The sequence below is a fragment of the Arachis hypogaea genome, chromosome 1 (genome assembly GCF_003086295.3).
Source record: "Arachis hypogaea cultivar Tifrunner chromosome 1, arahy.Tifrunner.gnm2.J5K5, whole genome shotgun sequence".
In the NCBI taxonomy this organism is placed as follows: Eukaryota; Viridiplantae; Streptophyta; class Magnoliopsida; order Fabales; family Fabaceae; genus Arachis; species Arachis hypogaea.
The window spans coordinates 44328376-44353570 of record NC_092036.1 but is presented as its reverse complement, the minus strand read 5'-3'; the positions used below and the strand labels follow the sequence as shown (position 1 = coordinate 44353570).

The 25195-nt window shown below is 31.8% G+C and overlaps 2 protein-coding genes across 2 annotated transcripts; both read left to right on the top strand.

The window, feature by feature from the left end:
• Nucleotides 1-1124: 1124 nt before the first annotated feature.
• On the top strand, nucleotides 1125-2564 carry LOC112720504 (uncharacterized). The gene has a single exon (XM_025771496.1). The coding sequence runs from the start codon at nucleotides 1125-1127 to the stop codon at nucleotides 2562-2564; it is 1440 nt and encodes a 479-aa protein (XP_025627281.1).
• Nucleotides 2565-16753: 14189 nt separating this feature from the next.
• Nucleotides 16754-20430, top strand: LOC112803178 (axial regulator YABBY 1). The gene is made up of 7 exons (XM_025846692.3): nucleotides 16754-17167; nucleotides 17257-17412; nucleotides 17530-17650; nucleotides 18401-18449; nucleotides 18689-18764; nucleotides 19468-19542; nucleotides 19985-20430. The coding sequence occupies exons 1-7, from the start codon at nucleotides 17054-17056 to the stop codon at nucleotides 20054-20056; spliced, it is 663 nt and encodes a 220-aa protein (XP_025702477.1). The 5' UTR covers nucleotides 16754-17053; the 3' UTR covers nucleotides 20057-20430.
• The last annotated feature ends 4765 nt before the right edge of the window (nucleotides 20431-25195 follow it).

The following is a 25195-nucleotide window of genomic DNA, read 5'->3' as shown; positions in this document are numbered from 1 at the left end:
AAAAAAAATCAAATTGGACATATACATATTTTGTCTTTAGATGTGATCCAATTCAATAATTTTTAGATCGAATAAGATTAGATATGTGGATATGAGACATTTCAAAATTTATAAAAAAAAATTGCTTTTAACCCTTTTTTCATGAATGTACTTTTTTTTCTTCTTTTTTGGCATATTTTACTTCAAAAATATTGTTCAAATGTTATTTTTTGAAAATAACAAAATAAGATAACCAATACAAAAAAGGCTAACACAATTTAATAAATAGTATATTTTTTATTCTTTCTTTTAATTTTTGGTCGGATCAATTGATGAATCAGATTTACAAATATGATACTGAACTGGTACTCAAACACTGACCCACAATCACAATAATTTTGGAGCTCGGTATAATTGTCACAGATATCCTCCTCCAAACAAATCGCTCCAATCAAACCACCACTATCCCAACAAACTAGGATAACACCCAAGGTGGACTCCGTCAAACCAGCAACAAAGATATCAATAACAAACCTGATAAAAATAACAGAACGATTCAATATATATACTAGAAAACTACTACTCCAAAGGTACGGAATTCCTTCCAATCTTATTCTGATCTATCTCTCTCACAGTTATACTTACTTGAGCGTTGGAGTCCCTTTGCAGGTACCCAATGCCGCCTCCCCATAGAGCAGATGACGTTTCATTCTCTTCACATCCAGGAAAGCTAGTTCCAGAATCCGCAGAACGAGCTATACCTCGGAGTGCACTTTCATACAAGAACATCTGGCGCCCACCGTGAGGCCGATTTCTCTAACCCCACAACTCTTTACTCTGCACATTTTTCATTTCTTTTTGCAGGAAACGAAACATGACGGACGAACACAGTCATGCTCTTTCAAGCACCAATTAAGCCGAAATCTTAGCAATCAATAAGGCCCTCAAGGCCGAAAATCAGAGAATGGCCAAACTCTTGCGACAGATAGAGCATGATCATAGCAAAGGAGGAGAACACAAAAATACTTAAAATAAAGACAACAATGATGAACACACCTCGGAAACTAAGCACACCATTCCTAAAGCCACAAAAACAACCACCAAAAGAACCAACCCCCTTTACAAAGGAGGTCATGAGTTTTGAAATGCCCAAGAACTTCACCCTGCCTTCAACCCTAAAACCCTACCAAGGAATAGGAGACCCAAATGTTCATGTTACCAAGTTCCATGCTATGATGTTCATGAACAAAGAATTTGACCCGATCCTGTGCCACACCTTCCCAACCTTCCTGGATGGAGCTGCCTTGATTTGGTTCTCCAACCTCCCAAAAGGTTCCATCTCAAACTTCGATGAGCTGGTCGACCAGTTCATCAATCATTTTGCCGCATTAAAAATAGACGTCCACAATTCTGATTACCTAAGCACCATCAAACAAGGGTCGAACAAAAGTCTAAAAGACTACATGACCAGGTTCACCGAAGCAACCAACGAGATACCCAACCTAAATCCTGAAGTCCACCTCTACGCCCTAAAGAGTGGTCTCTGTCCAGGAAAATTCCAAGAATCTATAGTCATAGCAAAGCCAAAGACCCTGGCCGAGTTTCGAGAAAAAGCAACAACTCAGATTGAAATTGAAGAATTTCGAGCACTGCGAAAAGCGGAAAAACCCATCCCAAATAGAGAAGAGGAAAGACAAAACAGGCACTTAAATAGCAGAACAGACCAGAGATCATTCAGGCTAACACCCAAGTTCGACAGCTACACCCCCCTTAATTCAAGGAGGGAGGACATTATAAGAGACATACTGCACTCAAAACTTATCAAACCCCCAAACAGGGCCAGTACATATCAAGACCAGCAACATGTAGATAAATCCAAGTACTGCGCTTTCCACCAGAAGTATGACCACACCATAGACGACTGCGTTATAGCAAAAGATGTCCTTAAAAAGCTGGCCCGCCAAGGGCTATTGGACACCTATCTCGACGGACGTGAACGAAAGCGGAACACAAAGGACCTCGGCCAGCCATCCAAAACAATTGACAATCCCGGAGATAAAAGGAAAAAGGTAGACAATGATATAAATCTACCTCGCAGAATAATAAATTGCATCTTTGGTTGTTTTGCAGGTGGCGGATGCACAAACTCGGCAAGAAAAAGATCATACCGAGCTATGATGACGATGACAGAATCGAATCCATCCCAACCTACCAACAAGAACAAACCAGAAATTTCATTCATCCCTAAAGACTATAAGGCGAATGATCAAAACCTGGACGACCCTGTAGTCATCACAACACAGGTCGGAGAGCCACTGGTAAAGAAAATCCTTATGGATCCGGGAAGCAGCGCAGACGTGCTGTTCTATTCAACATTCCAAAAGATGAAATTAAGTGACAAGAACCTCCAACACTCGTCCGGAGAACTGGTAGGTTTCTCAGGTGAGCGCGTCTCTATCCGAGGTTACATTTGGTTACAGACCACTTTTGGAGAATATCCTAACAGTAAAACAATAGACATACAATACCTTGTCGTGGATAACAAGGTCATAACTATCCACGGAGACCAAAAGGAAGCTAGCTAGTGTTATAACGCCATCCTGAAGAACGAACAACCAAAACAACCCAAGCAACCGTATGTCTAAGAGGTATACAATTTGAAAAAGCTACCCCCTCTGGCCGAGCTGGACCCGCAAACCAACATCCAAGAACGGCCGATGCCAACTGATGACCTTATTAAAATTCAGTTAACAACTGAAGAACACAAGTATACATACCTTGACAACGCACTAACAAATGAAGAATAAGATCAATTAGCCAAGCTCCTAAAACAAAACGCTGACCTATTCGCATGGACTCCATCAGACATGCCAGGGATAGACCCCAACATCATTTGCCGTAAGTTGGCCATCAACCCATCGGTCCGACCTATAGCTCAGAACAAAAGACACCTCGGCATGAGCAAAAGGGCAGCCTCCCTCGAGGAAACCATAAAATTGCTCAGCGTCGGCTTCATCAGAGAACTCATATACTCCACCTGGTTAGCCAATGTGGTAATGGTAAAAAAGAATAATGGTAAGTGGAGGATGTGTGTGGATTATACAGACCTCAATAAGGCCTTCTCAAAGGACGTATACCCCCTCCCGTGCATTGATAAACTTGTTGATAATTCCTCTGGTTTTCAATGTTTAAGCTTTATGGATGCCTATTCTGGCTATAACCAAATATTAATGCACGAGGCTGACCAAGATAAAACTATTTTTATCACTGACAATGGTAATTTTTGCTATTAGGTTATGCCATTTGGACTAAAAAATGCAGGTACTACTTACCAAAGGCTCATGGACAAAATTTTCACAAACCAACTCAGGCAAAACATCGATGTCTATGTTGACAACATGGTAGCAAAATCCATACATATAGCAAAGCATGTCAATGACTTGAAAGAAATATTCTAGTAATTCCAAAGATATAACATGAAGCTCAATCCAGAGAAATGCGTTTTCAGAGTTCAAAGCGGAAAATTCTTCGGATTCATGCTAACTTGCCGAGGTATAGAAGTCAACCCCGAAAAATGTCAGGCAATCTTGAACATGAGAAGCCCGAAAACAATTAAAGACGTCCAACAATTGACCGGCCGACTTGCAGCATGGGCCAGGTTCCTACCTCGTATAGCACATCGATCACATCATTTCTTCAAAAGTCTCAGGAAACAAGAAAAGTTCCATTGGACCAAAGAATGCGAAGCAACTTTTATCGATATCAAAGCCATACTATTAGCACCCTCAATCCTCCGAACTCCAGAAGTTGGTAAACCACTTTATCTTTATTTATATATCACTAATTATGCTATCAGCTCTGTCTTGGTAACAAAAATAGGAAAGCAGCAACACCCGGTATACTTCGTCAGCAAATCTCTTCAAAACGCCGAGGTTCGATACCCGAAGTTAGAAAAACTGGCCATGGCTCTTGTGACAATAGCCAGACGCCTGTGACACTACTTCCAAAGCCATACCATCGTGGTCAAAACCAAATAACCCCTAAGACAGATATTGACGAAGCCTGAGCTAGCAGAAAAATTAATCAAATGGTCGATCGAGTTGTCAGAATATGACATCCAATACCAGTCCAGAGGAGCCATCAAATCATAAGCACTAGCCGACTTCATTGTAGAACTCACTTTAGACGAACAAGATCCTAAAAATAGCATATGGACACTATATGTCGACGGCGCCTCAAACAGCATGGGTTCCGGAGCAGGAATACTCCTCGAGAACGAACACGGAGCAGCATTAGAGCAATCTTTGCAATTTACTTTCCATGCAAGCAACAATCAAGCAGAGTACAAAGCTCTAATAGCAGGACTGCGATCGGCTCATACAATGGGCATCACGCAGGTAAACGTGAAATGCGATTCCCTTCTTGTGGTACAACAGGTAACAGGTAACTTTCAGGCAAAAGACCCATTACTAGAGAAATACAATACTATTGTCAATAACCTCGTCAACAATTTTTAAAAATTTAATATATCCCATATGCCTCATGAAAAAAATGATAAAGCAGATATCATTTCGAAATTAGCAACAACCATAAGTCAAAATACAACACCCGTACTATCTTAACTAACGCTCGAAGAACCTAGTGTTATGCTAACAATAATTTTGAGTGTTTCACAGGAAGACGACTGGAGATCCCCCTTCATAACCTACTTGCAAACAGGTAGCATACCAAGCAGCGTCCAAAACACACAAAAATTCAAAAGACGAGAAAGTTTCTACAGACTACTCGGAACCGAATTATACAAAAGAGGATTCACGAGACCTCTCTTAAGATGTCTAAACACAAAAGAGGCCAAGCTGGAAATAGATAAAGTTCATGAGGGCATTTGTGGCACACACATAGGCAGCCGAAGTCTAGCTGCCAAAATCCTCCGAGCAGGTTACTATAACACAACTGAACAATCATTAACAAGGGAAACCCCCTTTAGGTTGGTCTATGGATGCGATGCCATGATACCTATTGAGGTATCCCTATAAAACACCAGAACTACAAACATCAGTGAGAAGGAAAACATCGAAAACAGAAAAGTCGAGCTCGACCTCATAGAGGAAGACCGAGACAAATTAGCATTACATCAACTAGCGGCTAAACGAGCTATAGCTCGAAAATACAATAAGAAACTCAAACCGAGGACTTTCTCGGCGGGAGATCTAGTTCTCAGGAAAGTTGAAGACATACAAAAGCCACAAGGACACAGCAAGCTAAGCGCTAACTGGGAAGGCCCTTTCCGAATCCAACAAGTTATCGGTAAAGGAGCATACAAAATACAAAAGCTGGACGGAACTATTCTACCAAACACTTGGAACACATCATCTCTGAAAATGTACTTTAGCTAGTTTATAAGTCGGACACAGTGATGCACTCTTTTTCCTACTACCAGATTTTATCCCTAAGGAGGGTTTTGCTGGAGAGGTTTTAATAAGGCACACCACCCCACACTTTTCAATTCCAACATAATAAAATAACCACAATTATCTGTTCCCTGCCTCATGTTCTACTCATCTGACGAACAATGCTAACGATGAGACAATTTCAAAACTATCTTTCGACAAACAAAATAGGCATATAACAAAAACATAAAGCTAAATTTTTACCATTATCAAATTTGTTTGGCCAAGGGCCAACAGTTCAAAACATCTAGAAACAAATGGCTACAAGCCTACAGAGTCCCAAAACACAGTCACAAAACAAACCCTCATACGAGGAAATCTTATATCAATCTGTTCAAAATCAGTCAAACAGGCGCTAAAAATGAACAAAACTAACAAACTTATAAAAAAGGACAAAAAACAAACTATTACTATGAAGCTAATCTAATGGAGCACCAACGTTTTCTCCTTCACCCTCAATACTGTCACCTCATCTTCAACCAACTGACCATCCACTACCATTTTACAGGGATCCATCATCGCCAAATCAACAATAGGAGCCAAAAGCTTCACCTGCTCGACAGTTCTCTCAAAACTAGCCACAAACATCTCTAGACCGTGATCCTCCTTTTCAGCTTCGGCCTGCTTCTTCTCCACACCAAGAACCAACAACCTAGCCTCAAGCGACATATTCTTCTCCTTCAAATTCTTTTTTGATTTTTCACATAGTGTCAACTTTTCTTGCAAAGAGTTTACCAGATCAAAAGCATCACAGAATTTGCTTGACTTCTCCATATTATCCTGCATCAGCTGAGTCAGGGACGCCCTATCAAAAGAGTCCCAAGCATGCTTCAGTTCCTGAGTACGACCAATACACATAAGCCGGACTCCCATCACCTGGACATCATACAAACAATCAAAACCAAATACAACAATGCATAAGCAACCAAAACAACAAAACACTACATTTTACTTACATATACTACGTAACCCCAATATCTCCCACATCATGCACAAGTTTCACATCAGAAGGACTCTGAACATTCTCATCAGCAACAATAGGAAAGGGGAAATGCTCACTCCAAACAGACAACAAATCTTCATCTCCCCTATACCCGTGTAAGACCCTCTTATTATCAGTAAACCTCCTAACTTGATCCAAGTCAAATTCTTTCCCACCGAGCTTATCCTCGGCTTCACCAGATTTCTTTTCCTTTTTCTCGCTCCTCTTCCTCTTATAGCTAACTTTCTTCACCGGAGAGGCCTGATTGACCTTGGCACCAACCTCAGCTATCACAAGACTACTAGAACCTTGCCGCTCAACATTCTTCGTCCGGAAAAAAGCAAGTAAGCCACTAGACGTGACTTTGGGAGCTTTCTCACCTATAACAGCAAAATAACAAATCACATATCATGATAGACAAAACAATAAATAATCAAAATGTCAAATAACTTACATATATACTCCAACAACCCATCACTATAAAATTGAAGCTCGAGAATCTCCACAACAGAAAGAAAGCAAGATGAAGATATATGATTCACTAAAAATTCCACCATCATTTCATTTCTATATTCCATCCTATCTATACCTAAAATCAGCCTAGGCCTCGAAACCTAGAATAAGGGAAACCTCTCCAATAAACAATCATCAACATACCACGGCCAATCACTCTCACTAACACCTACTTTCAGAAACAGAGATTTGAAACCCTTAAAAGAAGAACGATAAAAGCTGAAAATTGCACGACCTGGGGCACTAGCAACATTTAACCAACACCCCATTTTCACTCCCTTACACTGAAACAGAGCAAAAAACACTTCTAGAGATGGCTCAACCTGCAAAGTACCCATCAAAATTTCAAAGGCTCTAACAAAAGCCCACGAATTTGGATGAATCTGGGAAGGCGCACACTTCAACTGCATTAGAACACCACACTCAAAATCCGAGAAAGTAAACCTAACCCCCAACTCTACAAACACAGCACTGTACATATAAAAATATTCGAACCCCTCACCGTGATGAAAAACGGCGGTCAGCAACATTGCATGTCAGAAACCTAAGGCTTATGCCACTACCCTCTCTAACCCAAGAAGATGGCGAACCCAACTAGGATATACTACGGTCATCATCAAACACGGACGCCTAACTTTTTCCCGACTCAGAAACCCACCCATAGGGATTTACGGGATCCCAAACAAAAAGCTCTTCGACGATTTTGTCAGCGTCATCCACTACCCCTTTCTTCTTCTTACCCTTAACCCTTTTCTCAACTACTACACCTTTTCCCTTATCCATTAGCAGAATACCAAACAACACTGGAAGAGAAGAAAGCATGAAGAAAATCAGAAAGAACTAACCTTTTTTGCTCATCCCCAAAGGCAAAAGAGAAGAAGTTAAACAATAATTGTAAACCAAAAGTCCAGCAAATTTACCAGCCCACTAACCACGTACTTAGGTAAAAGGCTGAAATTCCCAAACAAATCCTCACCATTGATTTCGAATACTAATCCACAAACCAATGCCCGTAATTCGCGACCTTCCCCATTCCCAATACAACATTAAAACACCCAACACAACCACCGAAAATTCCTCTCATCATAAATTAAGTTACTGCCCAAACTCCAACCTTGACTAGCTTTTTCAAAAAACCAATTATAACACGTCAACCTTGGGGGCTACCAGTTATACCCAACTCCGAGCTATACAACAAACTCGACCTGTTATACCTCGGCCATGAAAAAACAGGTCAAACTTGGGGGCTATGATCCAGTACCCAAACACTGACCCACAATCACGATAATCTCGGAGCTCGGTATAATTGCCACAGATTTCCTCCCCCAAACAAACCGCTCTAGTCAAACCACCACTATCCCAACAAACTAGGATAACACCCAAGGTGGATTCCGTCAAACTGGCAACAAAGATATCAATAACAAACCTGATACGAATAACAGAACGATTCAATATATATACTAGAAAACTACTACTCCAAAGGTACGAAATTCATTCCAATCTTATTTTGATCTCTCTCACACTCACACTTACTTGAGCGTTGGAGTCCCTTTGCAGGTACCCAACGCCGCCTCCCCACAGAGCAGATGACGTTCCATTCTCTTCACATCCAAGAATGCTAGTTCCAAAATTCGCAGAACGAACTATACTTCAGAGTGCACTTTCACACCGGAACAAATACTAATATTTGATATCCGATCCTATATATTTGTGGATTAGATCGAATAATATCTGACGAATTAAATACTATCTGATAGCCTAACAAATCGGATATTACTCGCAAAATTTGGATCATCAGATTCAGATCGAATTTCTAGGTTAGACATTAGAGTAAAATTTTTTTTGTACACCCCTACTCATATTCTATCTTTATTTTAAAAAATATCGATAGTAAAAAATTGATATTTAGATTTTTTATATAAAAAACTGTCGTATCATATCATAAATCATCCACTGAAAATATAAATTATTAGGTAAATATTTATAAATGAATTTAGATGTAAAAATAAGAAACTATAAAACTATTTTTTCTTTTAATTTTATCTAATGCTTTTCACTATTTTTCTACTTTGTTTTCAATATATAAGACTATTGCAAGGGTTTACCTGGTCTATTCTTTAGAATATAATATTTAGGTACAATTAATCGTGTTTTACTTTCTTACTGGAAAAGCAGAATTTAATTAATAAATCCTGTCAGGGCTATATATGAGACGATTCCTTTCGCCTCGGCAAACTAATTAAGAGCATCTTTAGTTTCAGGCATGGTTTTGGTTCTTTAAAGCCAATTACAGTGCTCTATCATCTTGTACTCTATAAAGCCAATGAAAACAAAGTTTTATTTTTCAACATTTTATAAAAAGTAATATAATATTAAAAAACAATAACAAATTTCAGAAAACATTTTTGGCTTACATTTTTTAAAATATTAATTATTTCAATTATGTATTTATTATATTTAAGATTTTATGAATAATATGTCAAAGACAATTTTTACTATTATGAAAGTAGAAAATTCATCAAAAATATTTTTATATTTTAAAAAAGAATTATTTATTCTTTCACTTAGGCAAACCCAAAAAGTTTTACAGCATGCTGCTAGCATTTGATAATAAATTCATGAGTAAAAAATTATGTATTTGAAGAGAATTGTGTGCTATTACAACAAATGAATGCTCTTATTTTGCTATATCTCAACAATGTCGGCTAGTCCAAGATTAGTTTTTATTTTATTAATATTTTTAAATTTAAATTAAAAATAATAAATATCAACGTAAAAAGTAATGAATGTAATAAAATAAGAGCATTTAATTTCTCTCATAGCACCTAAAAATCTTTCGTGTTTAAACATATATATGTAAACTTAATTATTGGCAAGCATGCCGTCTAGAAATTATTCATAATATGAAAAATGAAAACATTTTACAATTATTTATGAAATATACCAAATGAGAAAAGTAGAAATAACACTGAAGAGCCTAATTTTCTTTCAGGATTTTGGTTTGTCTGTTCAATAGACAATGAAACTAATATTATGCCATATGCATGATAACATATGAATCTGGAATTTAATTCTTATATGATAACAAAATATATTGGAAAACAAACAAAGCATATATTTGTCGTGAAATTAGGATTTTTATTTATTTGAATAAAACAATTTCCTTACTTTTTTATTTTACATTATTTTTTAAAAAATTACGTGTTGGTATATTATCTCTTAATTTCGCATTCATTGTATGCGAAATAAACAATTTTTTTACTTCAATTTCACAGCCATTGCTAGCCAGCGTAATTGTGAAGAACGTGTTTCATCCTAAATTCGCAGCCACTATTAGCATAATTAAGTAAGATCGAATATAGTGCATGAAAATTAAAAAATACATAAAAATTAACGAGTACAATTAGAATGAGTACATGGAAATTTATAAATACATGAAAATTAACTACAATTGGATGTACACATTGATCTTTCTTTCATCCTCATAGTTGGACGGTTCCACAAACGTCTTGTTTGACTAACTTGTCTATACAAATTCGGGCGTTCAGATTAATACTTTATTATATATAATGACAAGTAAATCAAAATCAACAAGAAAAAATGAAATTAAATAACTTGATGTTAGATCAATTTGTCATTTTATTGTAGATCTTTATGGTCTCCTCTTTAATGATTGACTAAGTTAAAAAATCGTTAACTATGTCATTAGCCCCAAAAGTTCTAGTCATGAAAATAGAAACCCTAAAAGTTTATTTCAATTACACAAATATTCTTACTCAATTACGCTGACAATGACAGCAAAATTGGGATAGAAAAACTGTTTTCAATTTTGCAGCTAGTGAGTGCACAATTAGATTTTTCTTAATTTTGCTAACATAGTCTGCGAATTTTGACTGATTGCGAAATTGAAAATAATGCACAAAAACGTTAATTTTTTTTATAATGGTATAAAATGATAAATAAAAAAATTATTTTATTTAAATAAATAAAAAAGCTTAAAAGTTTAAGAAAATAAAAAAATATATAAATAATTATCTCTAACACAATTTCACATGTAAAAGTCTCTTTTTAATTTTGTATAAATTTTTTCTATAATTTTTTTATTTATATTATACTAACTTTTTTTAAAAAATTATAAAAATCAAACTTTAAATTTTTCAGTTATATAAATTATAAATTCGATATCACTTCTTCTAAAATTTAAACCGACAAAAAAAAAACACATGTACGATTATATCTCTAATATATATCTACAACTATTGTTGCCCCTTTTTCATATATAATATGCTTCTTGCCTACTTAGAATGAATGAGTCTTCATCACAAATCAATGGTATCACAGCCTTAAAGTTGACGAAACAAAGCAAGTACGGATTTGGAATTGACACAAGCTATTGCCATCATGGTGGGTACTAACAGTCACAGAGACTGCAAATGGAAGAAACAGGAAGAGTGATATAGATATTAATAATAACAACATTACTTGATCTCGTAGCTAGTTTATAAGAAGGCTAGTTCCATTTGGATTATGGTGAAGTTAATTTGATTCTGTCTTCACTTGGAAAGTCAGTTTCAGTTGGTGTTGTGCTATTTATGGTCAATGTTGATTTATTCAAATTAAAAGTTACAACACATATACATGATGATCTAAATATTATTTCTACTTCTACGAAAGTATAGAAAACTAATATAATAGAACTAAAAATAAGAGGTAAATGCTACCCTACCCTCTCTAAAGTAACATGTAAGTTACCCTCTCTGATATGTCATATTTTAATTAGGTGTTTATTTTAACCTGAGTTACTTTAATTTCATGAGAGTTAATAATATCTTGAAAGACGGTAACGGCTAATAAGACGGTGATACTTAGGAGACACAACGACGACGACAAAGGAATGGGGAGGAGTAAACGCAATTAGAGAGATGGAATACTTTTCTAGAAGAATGATTTGGGAAGAGAAAACAAGACACCCAATGAGACGGTGATTCTTGGGAGACGTAACGACGACAATGAAGGAGTACAATGAGGAGGAGTAAACGCAATTAGAGAGAGTTGGAGTACCTTATCTAAAAGAATGATTTGGGAAGATAAAATAAGATACCCACCGTGATGTTTGGGAGGCGTAATGAGGACGACAAAGGTACCTTTTCTAGAAGAATGATTTGGGAAGAGAAAACGGAACACCAATGAGACGGTGATGCTTGGGAAGAGCAACGACGACGAAAGAGTGGAGAAGGTAACTCAGGTTAAAATAAACACCCAATTAAAATGTGACACATCAGAAAGAGTAACTTACATGTTATTTTAGAGAGAGTACGATAGCATTCACCAAAATAAGATGTTAAACAGAAAATATGTAGCTGTTATATGCTCTAATTTTAGCCGTTAACTTTTATTGTTTAGCTCTATCGCATAAGTTGTGTCGTACGATCTAGGAGTAAAAATAACACTACTATTATGACAAATACGTGCATAGGTGGGGAATATGCATTAATATCTCATAGACCACGGAAGATTCCTCCGATTTATTATTCAACTATGTTAAGTATACACTAAAATTAATTAATTAAAATCAATCACTAATATAAAATATATTAAAATATAAAATAGATATTAAAAATAAATTAAATAACACATATATTTATATATAAATAATAAATATATAATCACTAATTTTAAATATATAATAATTCATATAACTTTTATTTAACAATTTAAATTATTTGAATTAATTATATATGCATTCATTATGACAGGCATTTAAATAAAATTTTGAAAAATATCATAAAAAAAATTGTTAAAATAATTAATTTTATCAACGATATTAGGAACTACACCTAAATTCTTATATTAGCTCGTAAATGTATATAAATTTACACGTTTTTAATAGAAAAAATACAAAAATATGTTTAGAATTTTAAAATAAATAAAATAAATTTATATATATTTTGGAGGCATATTTTCTATTATCTTAAAAAGTAGTATAATACAAAATTTTTTAATTTATTTCTATATTTTTAGTTTATCTAAGTATTAAACACAAATTTTTGAAATATAAATCTGATCACAACTAACAATATGTCCAAGATAATCGGCTAAACCTGTGACAGTTTTCGTTAGAGTGTTAGACAATTTAGGGCTTATGCAAATGCCTTTGGAGTGATAGGACTTTTGATGTATATTATAGGGAAAGATAATGATAAAAAATAAAAGCAATGTTAATGTAGTTTTTGTATTTTTCTGTTTTCTTTTTCAAAAAGTCAACAGTTAAACCCTAGCATGGGGAAAACTGGGTCCAGTTGTGTCTAAGCTTTATGTGAGTGTAGCTACTAGTCTCTCCCTTTCAAAATGTTTCAATGTCGGGTAGGGTTACGATTTTGGATAGGACCATCTTGAAGGTGTTGTGTTGTGCTGTGTGAGTATAAAGGGGCAACAAACTTTAAAACTCTCCCCCTATTAGGAACATGTATGCGTGTGTATGTATATATATATATATATATATTATTTAAATTTAATTTTAATGTACTGTACAATATATAATATTATACATACATCTAATTATATAATAAAATTAATTATTTTTTATATTAATTATATAAATAATCATCTAAAAACAAATGTAATTAAAAGACTTAGTAAAATATTTTAAAATTAAAGTGATATTATTTTGTTAAAATTGTTTTGCGTGTATGCATGTGTATAGAGAAGAGAGAAGAGAGAAGAGAGATAGAAGAGGGTAAGTGAGAAGTAGGAAGTTGCATGGCAATTTGATGAGAGGGGGGGATGGTAATGAATGAATGAATGAATGATGACAGCAATGCCTTTTTTGGGGATGATGAGGGAATCCCGCAGGGCTTACATGGGCATCGATGGCGACTCTTCTGATCCATCGGATCTCCCTCAAACCAATGGATCATGCAAAGCTGTTCCATGCCAACCACCATCAATTTCACCAAAATTTGAATATCATCCATCATTCTTCATACAACACCAACAATTTGAGAGCCCTGCCCCCGGATATACTATACTATATATTACTAGGGTTTTGATTTCCGCATCACGTGTCTGCTGTTTTAAAAAAATATGCTGTAAATACAAAAAGAGTTTAATTATTCGAGTTCAATTTAGTTTTTAAATTTTAAATTTTAAATATTTAATCTTAACTGTAAATCCTAAATCTAATAAAAAAATAAAAGTAAAAAAAATTATAATAATATGTAGTTAGTGTTAACTAATTAAAGAGAAATGTTATAAGCTAACATTTTTTATTAGAAAATACTAAGTTAACATCTTATTTTATACTATTAGAATTTAGGATTTAGTGTATAAAATTTATAATTTATTTCTTAGAGTTTAGGTGTTGATTAAATATTAGCTAAAATTAATAAATTTTATTGATTGTATAACATTATTTTTAATTAAATTAGTTACATGTACTTATTCATTTTGGATTTTTAGTTTATCTCAAAATCCTAGTGCAGATTTGGAGTTTACACAATCTTGGGTAAAAATTTTTCTTTTATTGCTTAGTTTTAAAATTATGATTTTGCTACTTAGTACTTGTTAAGATTATTTTTATTAAAAATATTGTAATTAAATACATATAATTTATGTACTGAAAGTTTTTCATTTTCTATTTTTTAATAAAAAATTTTATATTGGGATTTTGAACAGAGCAGTCATTAGCAAAACTTTTAAAACGTTAAGCAGTATCGAAATTAAATAAGAAAATGTTGAGGATGATGATGAGAATAGCGAGGCGAAGGAGAGAAAAAAGATTCTAAGAGAAAAGAAATAGAAATATAATAAAGGACAAAGGTGGTAAGCATAGCTAGCAAGAGGGAAAGTCTGCTCATGACTGAGATTGTTTTTTACTGCCTTAAATACGTATCAGTTCTGTGTATAGGCCAGCGAGATGGAGTTGTCAAATCACCAAAAGTAAAATAAGCCTTGCATTGTATGTTTATCTCTTTTTCACAAATATTATTATTATAATGTTGAATGTTGAATGTTGAATGATGTTGATGATGATGATGATGATGCTATCATGGAGCTTCTCAAGTTTCACTGGCTGTAGCTTCAATGAGGGTTATTATTCACTATTCACATTGAGCCAGCAGCCCTAAGGAGACGGAGAAGGTAACAAGAGATAGAGTAAGTGGGAAGAGAGAAGTGTTGTTAGGGCTACATTCAAGTGGGGCACGCTTTTCATCATCATTCTATCTCTCCCTTGTCGCCAAGTTTACCATATCTATATATTTCTGTCATTACTTATTAAATTCATCATCACTTCATAAAACAGAATGCCACTCACTTCTGAGTTCCCCTCCATTCTATTAGTTGCTTGTGCTCATTAGAACATAATACTATGGAAAAGTTTAGGGGACCAACAGTTTTGTTGAATTTTGGCCAACATGTAACTAGCAGAGGAAGGTGAGTCATTGAATGAAATCTCACACCAATCTCACACCATCAAATCATCATTGATGGCTAGTTGATGGCTAACAATCACAAAAATTACTGGCCTTAACATTGCTCTAATACTATTATAAAAACGGAAATATAACCGTATTTCAAATTAAAGAGACAAATATAATTTTATTAAAATACATATACTAAGTTTTTTTTACATCTATACTCAGTTATCTCTTTTTCATTTTCTCTAAGTGTTTCGAAACTAATTTATATACGTCCCACGAGTCCATAACTCCATATAATTTACATATATCTATAAAACAAAGAAAAGAAGAAAAAAAAAACTTCTTTCCGTTCTTTTTATGTATATTTGTATCTTCTCTCAAGTAATAAACAGAAGTATATATAATTTTCAAAAAATCGCTACTCCAAAACTATAACCATAGGCAAGGGCAAATAAATAATTATATTTTTAATATTTTTCTTTTAAATAAGAATATGTTTTGAGTTTGTTTAATTTTTGGATAGAATTTTTTTTTTGTCTTATACTAAATTTTTTTTAAGAATGCCATTATACTACTTTTTTAAAAGTTTAAATTGATAAAAAAGACAACATAAATATTTATATCACTAATATCTTTTTTCAAACAAGAATTTTTTTTAAGTTTGTTTAGCTTTTGCAATAGACATTTTTCTTTTCTTTTTATTTGTCTTATATTTTTTTTTGAAATTTATTAAAAATTGAACTGTAAATTTTTTAAACATAAGATTTTTCTACGATATCATAATATTATTTTTAAAAAAATTTAAATTAATAAAAAAGAAACATAAATAATAATATTTTTAATAAAGGAATAACAAAACTCAAATTCTAAACTTTTAGTTATAAAAGATACGACGCTATGTCATAAAATTATTTTTTTTAGAAATTTAAGTTAATAAATAAATAGTTATATTTTTTATAATAATGATAAAGTAATAAATTATACAAGTTTATAAGAGAGAGAGAGAAAGAGAGAGGAGTTATGGTATGACTGTTGAGAATAAATAAAAGGAGGAGAGTGGTTTGAGAGGAAGCAGGCTCGAAGACAAGAGCGTCTTTAACTATTGAAAACAACAGGTGAGTGTGTGAAAGCTATATCACCCCATGCACACGTCCCTTTCTGGCTCCTCTCCCCCACATCTGCCGCCCTCTCTTTCTCTCTCCATTGGGAATGCCAACCACATACATTCATGCATCCATCTATATGTTTCCATCTTACATAACATCATCACTTCATTCCCCCCCTTTCCCCCTCTTCCAACCTTGACATGACACATCCATGCATGCACATCCATCCATCCATCCATCCATCCATGTGCTTGTTCCATCGCTCTCTCTATAAACAAGACCAATAAACACAGGAACAGAATTGCCCCAAGCAACAAGAGACTCTTTCTCTTTCACTCTCATCCATCATCTCTTTGTTTCTCTTTCTGTTTCTGTGTGTCTCTGCGCCTTTCTTTCACAACTCATAATCAAAAAAAGCATATCCAAGGAGACGAGGGTGCTAGTGTGGTGCGTGGTGGTTAACCTGTCCATCATCCATCAATCAATCAATCAATCAATCAACCAACCAATCAAGAGACCAATCATCAAACTGAGAAGAATTATTTCTCTCTTTTTCTTTTAAAAAATATAGAAAGAGGAAATCACTTTTTTACTTAATTGAAGATGTCATCATCCTCCTCTTCTTCTTCTTCTTCAACTACATTATCACTGGACCACATCCCTCCTTCCGAACAGCTTTGTTATGTTCACTGCAACATTTGTGACACTGTCCTTGCTGTATGAATCTCAAACTCCCTACTTCATATATATCTTCTATATCATCATCCACCTACATCGGCCTAGGGTTTTTTTTGTTGTTGTCTCAGGTGAGTGTTCCCTGCACAAGCTTGTTCAAGACGGTGACGGTGCGATGCGGCCATTGCACCAATCTGCTGCCGGTGAACATGCGAGGCCTTCTTCTTCCATCGCCCAATCAATTCCATTTCGGACACTCTTTCTTCTCCCCAACTCATAACCTTCTGGTATATATACACTTTTCTAGTACATTCATAAAATGTGTTAGAGATATAATTATTCAGCTTAAAGCAGTTTCATGATAGCGATTTGCTAGTTGCTAATCAGTAATTTCTTGGTTACAGGAGGAGATTCCGAATCCATCCCCAAATTTCTTCATGAACCAGACAAACACACCAAATGAATTCTCCATGCCTACTAGGACTGTTGTTGATGAGCTTCCACGCCCACCTATCATAAACAGACGTACGTCACATACATTTTCATTTTCTTTCTTACACAACGTTATGTTTGGGGCAATGTTCAGGTTGATTTTCTCGGTGCCAAAATGATACTTTCCCTTTAATTTCTTACTATAAACTTCTTATTTTTTATGCTGAAAGCAACTTCAACTAGCATTATTGATTAAAAAATATGCTCTACTACTTTATTAACAGTCTCCAATTAGTACGATCCGTTTGGTTAAAAAGGGGGGGGGGGGGGAGGGGGGTCTTTTATGGCATTAACCCCCAAAGTACCTAGCTAAAACCCTCCTTGGTTCTTTATTAGCTACCATTTATAAATGTTGACTGATTATTTTATATAATTAGAAAACAGTAAGAATGTTCATTTTTCCCCTTACAATTGATTAGATTAATACCAAGCACCGACAGAGATAAAGGTTTCTTTTTTTACTTAAAAAAGGGTTATTTTGGCCTCTTATATAATTAGAGTAGTAGTATGGGAAAAGAGTTGAGTGGTTGAGAGAGAGAGAGAGAGAGAAAGATATATGATAGTTCAGATTTTATCATGCTTCTTTATTCATTCTCCCCCGGAATTATAGTTGCTTGAAACTTGTAACACTAATAATGCAGAAGAGAATGCATATAGTCCATAATGGTGATGCCAGAGAAAAGATTGAATTAATTATAAACTTTAAAACTAAAAGTCAAAAGGAATTATTGAAGTGATTTAATTTTGACATGATTGTGAATGCCATGCATGTTTCTCTCCCAGCTCCTGAGAAGAGACAGAGAGTCCCATCCGCTTACAACCGCTTCATTAAGTGAGTATATATCCATGAATAACCCTTTCTCTTCTTCTATTACTCCTTTTTAGCCAAAAATAAATACCATTTTTCATATATATATGAGTCCAAAATACATTTAAAAACGATACTTATTTTCGGATAAAAGAAATATCTTTTTCATATATATTATATATTTATGTCTGCATCATAGTTTCGTTATAAAGTTAAATCAAATCTGAATCTGAATATGTATGTATGTATATATCGATCTGCAGGGACGAGATCCAACGCATTAAGTCTGTCAATCCTGATATAACCCACAGAGAGGCCTTCAGTGCAGCTGCCAAGAATGTATGCTTCATTTTTCCACATTTCAAAAAAAAAAAATACAAAAATACAAAAATCAATACTATATATTAATCAATATAAATAATTATTAAATGTTAGTTGTTAGCCCTAGTGTATTTCCTTAGTAGCCTTTATTAGGGTTTCTATATATTGTCTATCATATAGTTTTTCTAATGCCCTAAATTTTTGCATGCAACGTGTCATTCAATCTATAGTGTTTTCCTCTCCTATGCTTTACTTAAAAATCAGCATTGTTTCTTTTACCTAGCTTCCTTTAATTTAGAATTATAGTAGTTTTGAAAGAACACTTTAAAGTAGTATCTCTATATAAAAGTAGAACAACATATGTATATGGAAAAAAGGCTAGAAAATACTTTCAGCTAATATTTAATAAACAAATACATTTTATGATGATTTTCTAATGGTTATTTTCAGAATGTATTTGTATGTGAAATAACATTATAAATTATAAAATATATTCAATTAAAGATATCAAACTATTTAACGATTTAAAATATTTAAAGATGTTTCCATACAAATAACTATTACATTTTATATATGTTTTCCCCTTCGAAAAGATAATGTGCTAAAAATGTGGCATAAGAATTATTATGTTCAAGTTGAACAATCAAGTAGATTCTGTATATATCCGGTTTTCTAGTTCATTTTGGACTCCTTTTAATATGTGACGCGCTTTGTGTGTCAGTGGGCCCACTTCCCACACATTCACTTTGGTCTCATGCCTGATCAGACTGTGAAGAAGACAAACGTGCGCCAGCAGGTACCTTATCATGCAATCCCTTACTTGTATATATATATTTTGTGCATCTATTATCACATTCTATCTATTAATATGCACAAGTAAATTGTTGAGGAAATCAATCCAAAATTAAGTAATAACTATATTAGTCTTGTTCGATCGGACCATATACTTTTTATTTTCTTAACCCATACTTCCAATATTGTAATTTAAAATAAAAAATTATTATATACACACAAAAAATTATTATTAAACTAAATTAGTTATCAAATATTTATGTATAAATATATATTATTTAATTTATTTTTAATATATATTTTATATTTTAATATATATATATTTTTTTTATACCGATAATTAATTTTTTTTATACACTTATAATGATTGATTTAGAATAGTTGAACAGTTTTATGTGTATTTTATTGTCAACGTGCCTATTAATATTTTGTTTTGTTTGTTTCAGGAAGGAGAAGAGGTTCTGATGAAAGATGCTGGGTTTTATGCTTCGGCTAATGTTGGTGTTTCACCCTACTGATTCAGCTAGCTATAGCACTATGATGTGACTTTTCTCTTTTAAGTAAATGCGAAAGTGAAAATTCTCCGATGGAATCCATCATCAACGTAACCCTTTCAAGTTCATTGGCGGAACTTTGATTCCTTTAGGTTATATATGTATGCACCTATTATTGTAGCTGATAATGATGATGATGATGATGGTTTATGTTGATAAGTTGATAACCAAGGACTAAGCTAGTTAGTACTAGCTCTTTTGGAATTGTTTCATGCCTGTTGTTCGTAGTAGACCTTGTTATTATTAACCTTTTAATTATGCTATTTAGTACTAGCTCCTTTGGAATTGTTATTAATGTTCTAGTGTATCTGATAATAAATTATTATGCGTTGAGTCAATCTTTTTCGATTAATATTCGTTAATTTTTTAAAAATATTTTTTATCTTAAATTTTAAATTATAAATTCTCCAAAAATAAATATTATAAAGTTAATATTAATTAACTAAAAATTAACTTTTTATAATTTTTCAATTATTATCTACCATTATGCTATACCTAGCTATCAATAACTAGGCATAATTTTTTATTATTATTCTATGGTTAATTAGTAATTTTTAACTTCCTAAAAAAAATAATTAAAGAGCTGTCTCACCTTTACAACGAAAAGCAGAAATGCCTTATAACCAAATTAATATAAACATGTGGATCTTTACTCATTTTCATTACATGAATACATATATCTATCTCATAATTAATATTATTTCGTACTTCAAACGAGAATCATATGTAGATATAGGAATATGCTAAACATAACTAACATTAAATTAGCCCGGAAAGAAAAATGTTTGTATGCATGCTATTTAAGGATGAAAAATGCTTAATGCCTACGTACATGGATTTTGTTTTGGTCTATGTACGGTTAGGTATAGCTTTTGTTTTTTGATTCCATATTGGCATGTTTTACTTATCATTTTATTTCAATAGGATAATAATTCCATGCCCTAGAAAAGCTGATGAGTCATCTTTGTTCTCCGCATTTAACGACCAAAAGTCTATGTGTGACACAAGCTGTTTCAGGAATTTTTACCTTGATGTCAAAAAGAAGGCTTTTTGATTACCAAAATTAGGAACTCACATATCTTGTCATTGAGAAACTTAATCTCAAAATTTTCTTTATTAGGCACATTGGTGATTGAGATGTTAGTGCTATCGCAGCAACTTCCTAATTTGACTGCGCTAGTTACACATTGGTCATAGATGATTAGTTATCTTTATCTTTATAGTAATACAAATGAGAAGCTCATTTGTTGACGTGGCACTCATACGTTGAGTCTGGGAGTTTATTTGTTTACGTGTCGTCACTAGAAATTTTTAGATTTATATTTATAAATTATAAATTATTATTTGCTCATGTTGTTATTTTCAAATTTTAAATTTGAGTTATTTTACTTAGGTTGTTATTTTTTCAATTTTAAATTGTTTTATTTGTTTGGATTATTTTATTTAGGTTGTTATTTTTTAAATTTTAAATTATTTTATTTAAGTTGTTATTCTTTAAATTTTATTTAGATTTTATTTAGATTGTTCTTTTTTATATTTTAACACTATTTTTAAAAAATTTGTTAATTCTTTTTAGCATAATTTTTTAAAATTTTGTTGATTTTTTTAAATTGCAGCTACATAAATTCTTTTAAAGAAATTTAAAGTTTTAAAAAAATTTACGTTAATTATTCTTCAGTTGTTACATACTAATATTACAATAAATAAATATTTACGTTAGTTTAGAATTTTTAAATTATTATTTATTTAAGTTGTTATTTTTAAATTTTAAATTTGGGTTGTTTTACTTAGTTTGTTATTTTTTAAATTTTAAATTAAAGTCAACCAAATTTTAAAAAATTTAGTTATGATGCAACTATAAAAGGATAAGTTATGAGAGATGTAAAGCACCACAATTTAAAGTACATCAATCCCTTTCTTTACATATATCCAAAATCTCCCTACTTATTCAAATGGCTGATATTCACAAAATTGCTGACATCAATCCTACAATCGACAATTTATGTGTACGTATACGAGTGATATGGTTATGGACACTATCAAGTTACGGAAATTCTCCATTGCCATACTCAATTGAGATGGTTTGATTCGATGAAGACGCGAGTTTTCTACTAATATCCTTTTATCCATGACTCCAAGGTTATTTATTTATTTATTTAAATTAAAGTCTATTTACATTGGATTAAATATTAAATAAGTCTATATTTAACTTTTTCTTGTATTATTTTCTTTTTTAAGCAGGTATCGAATAAAGCTTGGTGTCACTGATGATTCTGACTGTGCATGTTATGTAGTCTTTGACAAGGAGGCAAAACAAGTTTTGGAAGAGAGCTATGTAGAGATACTTGATCCACTCCTATTGGTAAGATCTAACCAATATTTATTTCTAAAAGCATTAGTGAAGATATTTTTATTGGTACTTATTATATTATTTATCGTGATTTTTTTGTACAGAATTTGTTGCTTGAATTCTCCATTGAAGTTGCGGCCAATGATGAATCTGAATTGTTGGAAAGTGCTATTACACCAACTAAGTGACTATCCTCGGAGTCGAAAGATTCGAAGGTGGAAGGAGATACCTCAACTTGCAAGAAGATCAAGATTGAGAAAGAAACTTGAGAATTTAGATGCACATGTTTTGGAATCTCTTTTAGAGTCTATCTAATAGAATAATGCCAAGCATATATTTGTTTTGGTGGAAACATTGTCTTTTCTTGAGTTGTTATTTTTTTTTGGTTCTTTTCGATTTTTATGTTTGGAATTTAGAATTTTTTTTAAATATAAATTGAAGTTATTTGGTTATTACTTGTGGTTTTATTTTTAATTTGATTCTCACCGTTGATATTCTGATAATTTTTAATTTAATATTTGATGTCATAAAGTTATAAATTTCTTTTTTGAATTATTGTTGATACAATTAAGTTAGTTATTAATTTTTAATGTATATTTATTTAAAAAAAATCTAATTATAATTTTTAATTAAAGTATTATGTTTATAATTTTAAATTTAAATTCAAATATATTTTTTTTAATTTTTACGTAAGCAATTGGGTTTGAGAATATTTTTTAAAAATTTATATAATTTATAAGTTACTATGCTAATTACAAAGGATTATAATAGAATAAATAAAATTATTAGTCTTATTAAGATGTAAAATTATTTATACTATTTAAAAAAATGTAATACTGTTTAAATTTTAGAAAAAGTATAATAAAATTAATACTGTTTATGATGAAACTTAAAAAATTTTTTTTAAATTAACAAATTTCTATATTTCTAATGAACAACGGACGTTTGATTAGAAAATTTTATTTAAAAATTTAAAATTTATACTAGCTAATTAAAAAATTCTATTTTAAAAATTTTAAATTTGAATTTCTAATACTAATTTCTAATTAAGTAAGTTTTTAACCATTTCAATTTTTAAATTTAAATTTTTTTACTTGCCACATTTATAAATTTTTATTATTATCTTTTTAGATTGTCTCTCCACAGTAGAAATACTTTCATCTTTTTCTCTCTTTTTAAGTATTTTTTCTAAATTTACATAATTTATAAGGTTATTAATTTTTAGATTGTATTTAATTTTATTTATTTTTATCGATAAATAATAGGATTAATACTATTTATGACGAAACTAATAAAAATTATTTTTAAATTAACAAATTCTTATATTCTTAATGAATAACAAACGTTTAATTAAAAAAGTTTATTTAAAAATTTTAAATTTGTACTAGCTAATTAAAAAATTCTATTTAAAAATTTGAAATTTAAAACTCTAATACTAATTCCTAATTAAGTGGCTTCTTAGTCGTTTTGATTTTTAAATTTAAATTTTTTTATTTGTCACATTTATAATTTTTTTCTATTTACTTCGTTTACATTGTTATTTTTTAGATTATAACAATAGAGGTACTTTTATCTTTTTCTCTCTTTTTACTTATAAGTTGTTCATTTTCAATCTCTTTAACTATAAGTTGAATTTATTGATCGTGAGATTAAACTTATATTTATTTAAAAAAAGATACTTTTGTAAAAAAAATATATATTATTTTCTATAAAATATGTTTACGTAACTAAATAAATGAGAATAAAAAAGAAACTAAAGCAGCCATTGAAAATAAAATCTGTGCGATTTTACATAGACATAAGAAGACACTAATTTCATATTCTATTTGGTAAGTTAGACATGAGAAAAATTTGTAAAAAAATTAGTGTCTCAAGTTAAAAATTAGTATTTCAGCATTTTAGAGAGACACAAAATACATGTTTTTAATGGGTGTTTGTGTACGACTATGTCTTTCATCATTTTTGTCTCAGTAAACAAACACCATATATGTACTCCTGTGTACTCCTGTGTCTATGTTTTGATGGACATGTATACCAAAAACAGAGGCTGTCATATGTGTACTACTTTATTTTTTTTAATAATATAAAAAATTTGATAATAGAAATGTATTATGTATAATGTATATATATATATTTTTAATTGGTTAAAAAATTTATTTATTTGATATTTTTAGATATATATTGAAAGATGCAAGAAGTCCAAAGAGAAGTAAGATTATATTGAATAGAAAATTGATATTAAAAGACAAAGAAGATACAAAGCAAAGCACAATTCAAGGTAGATTCCATATAAAAAATAAATTAATTATTTTATCATTTTTGTTTTTAAGTTAGAATAATATATTTTTTATTTGGTATTTTTAAGTATGTCAGTTCTATATATTTAGTTTTTATTAGGTATACAAAATAACTAACATGTCATGAGTATTTTGGCCGATTAAAAACCCATAAAATACAATATTTTCTATATATTATTTAACTATTGACAAGTAATAAATTATTAATTTACATTGTCTTCGTAATATGTTACTAAATTTGTTTATGAAAAAATTATAGGAAATTCGAGTGATAGTTCCAATGGTGTGCATTTTCAATCGGTGTTGTCGAATATTACAAATAGGCATTAATACAGATTTATTTTTGGATGATTTTTTTGGAACTTGATTATGGGAATGTATATGCACTTTATGTATTTTGATTTTCCTACTATTTATTCAATTATAAACTTTAACAGAAAATATGTTCAAAACTAA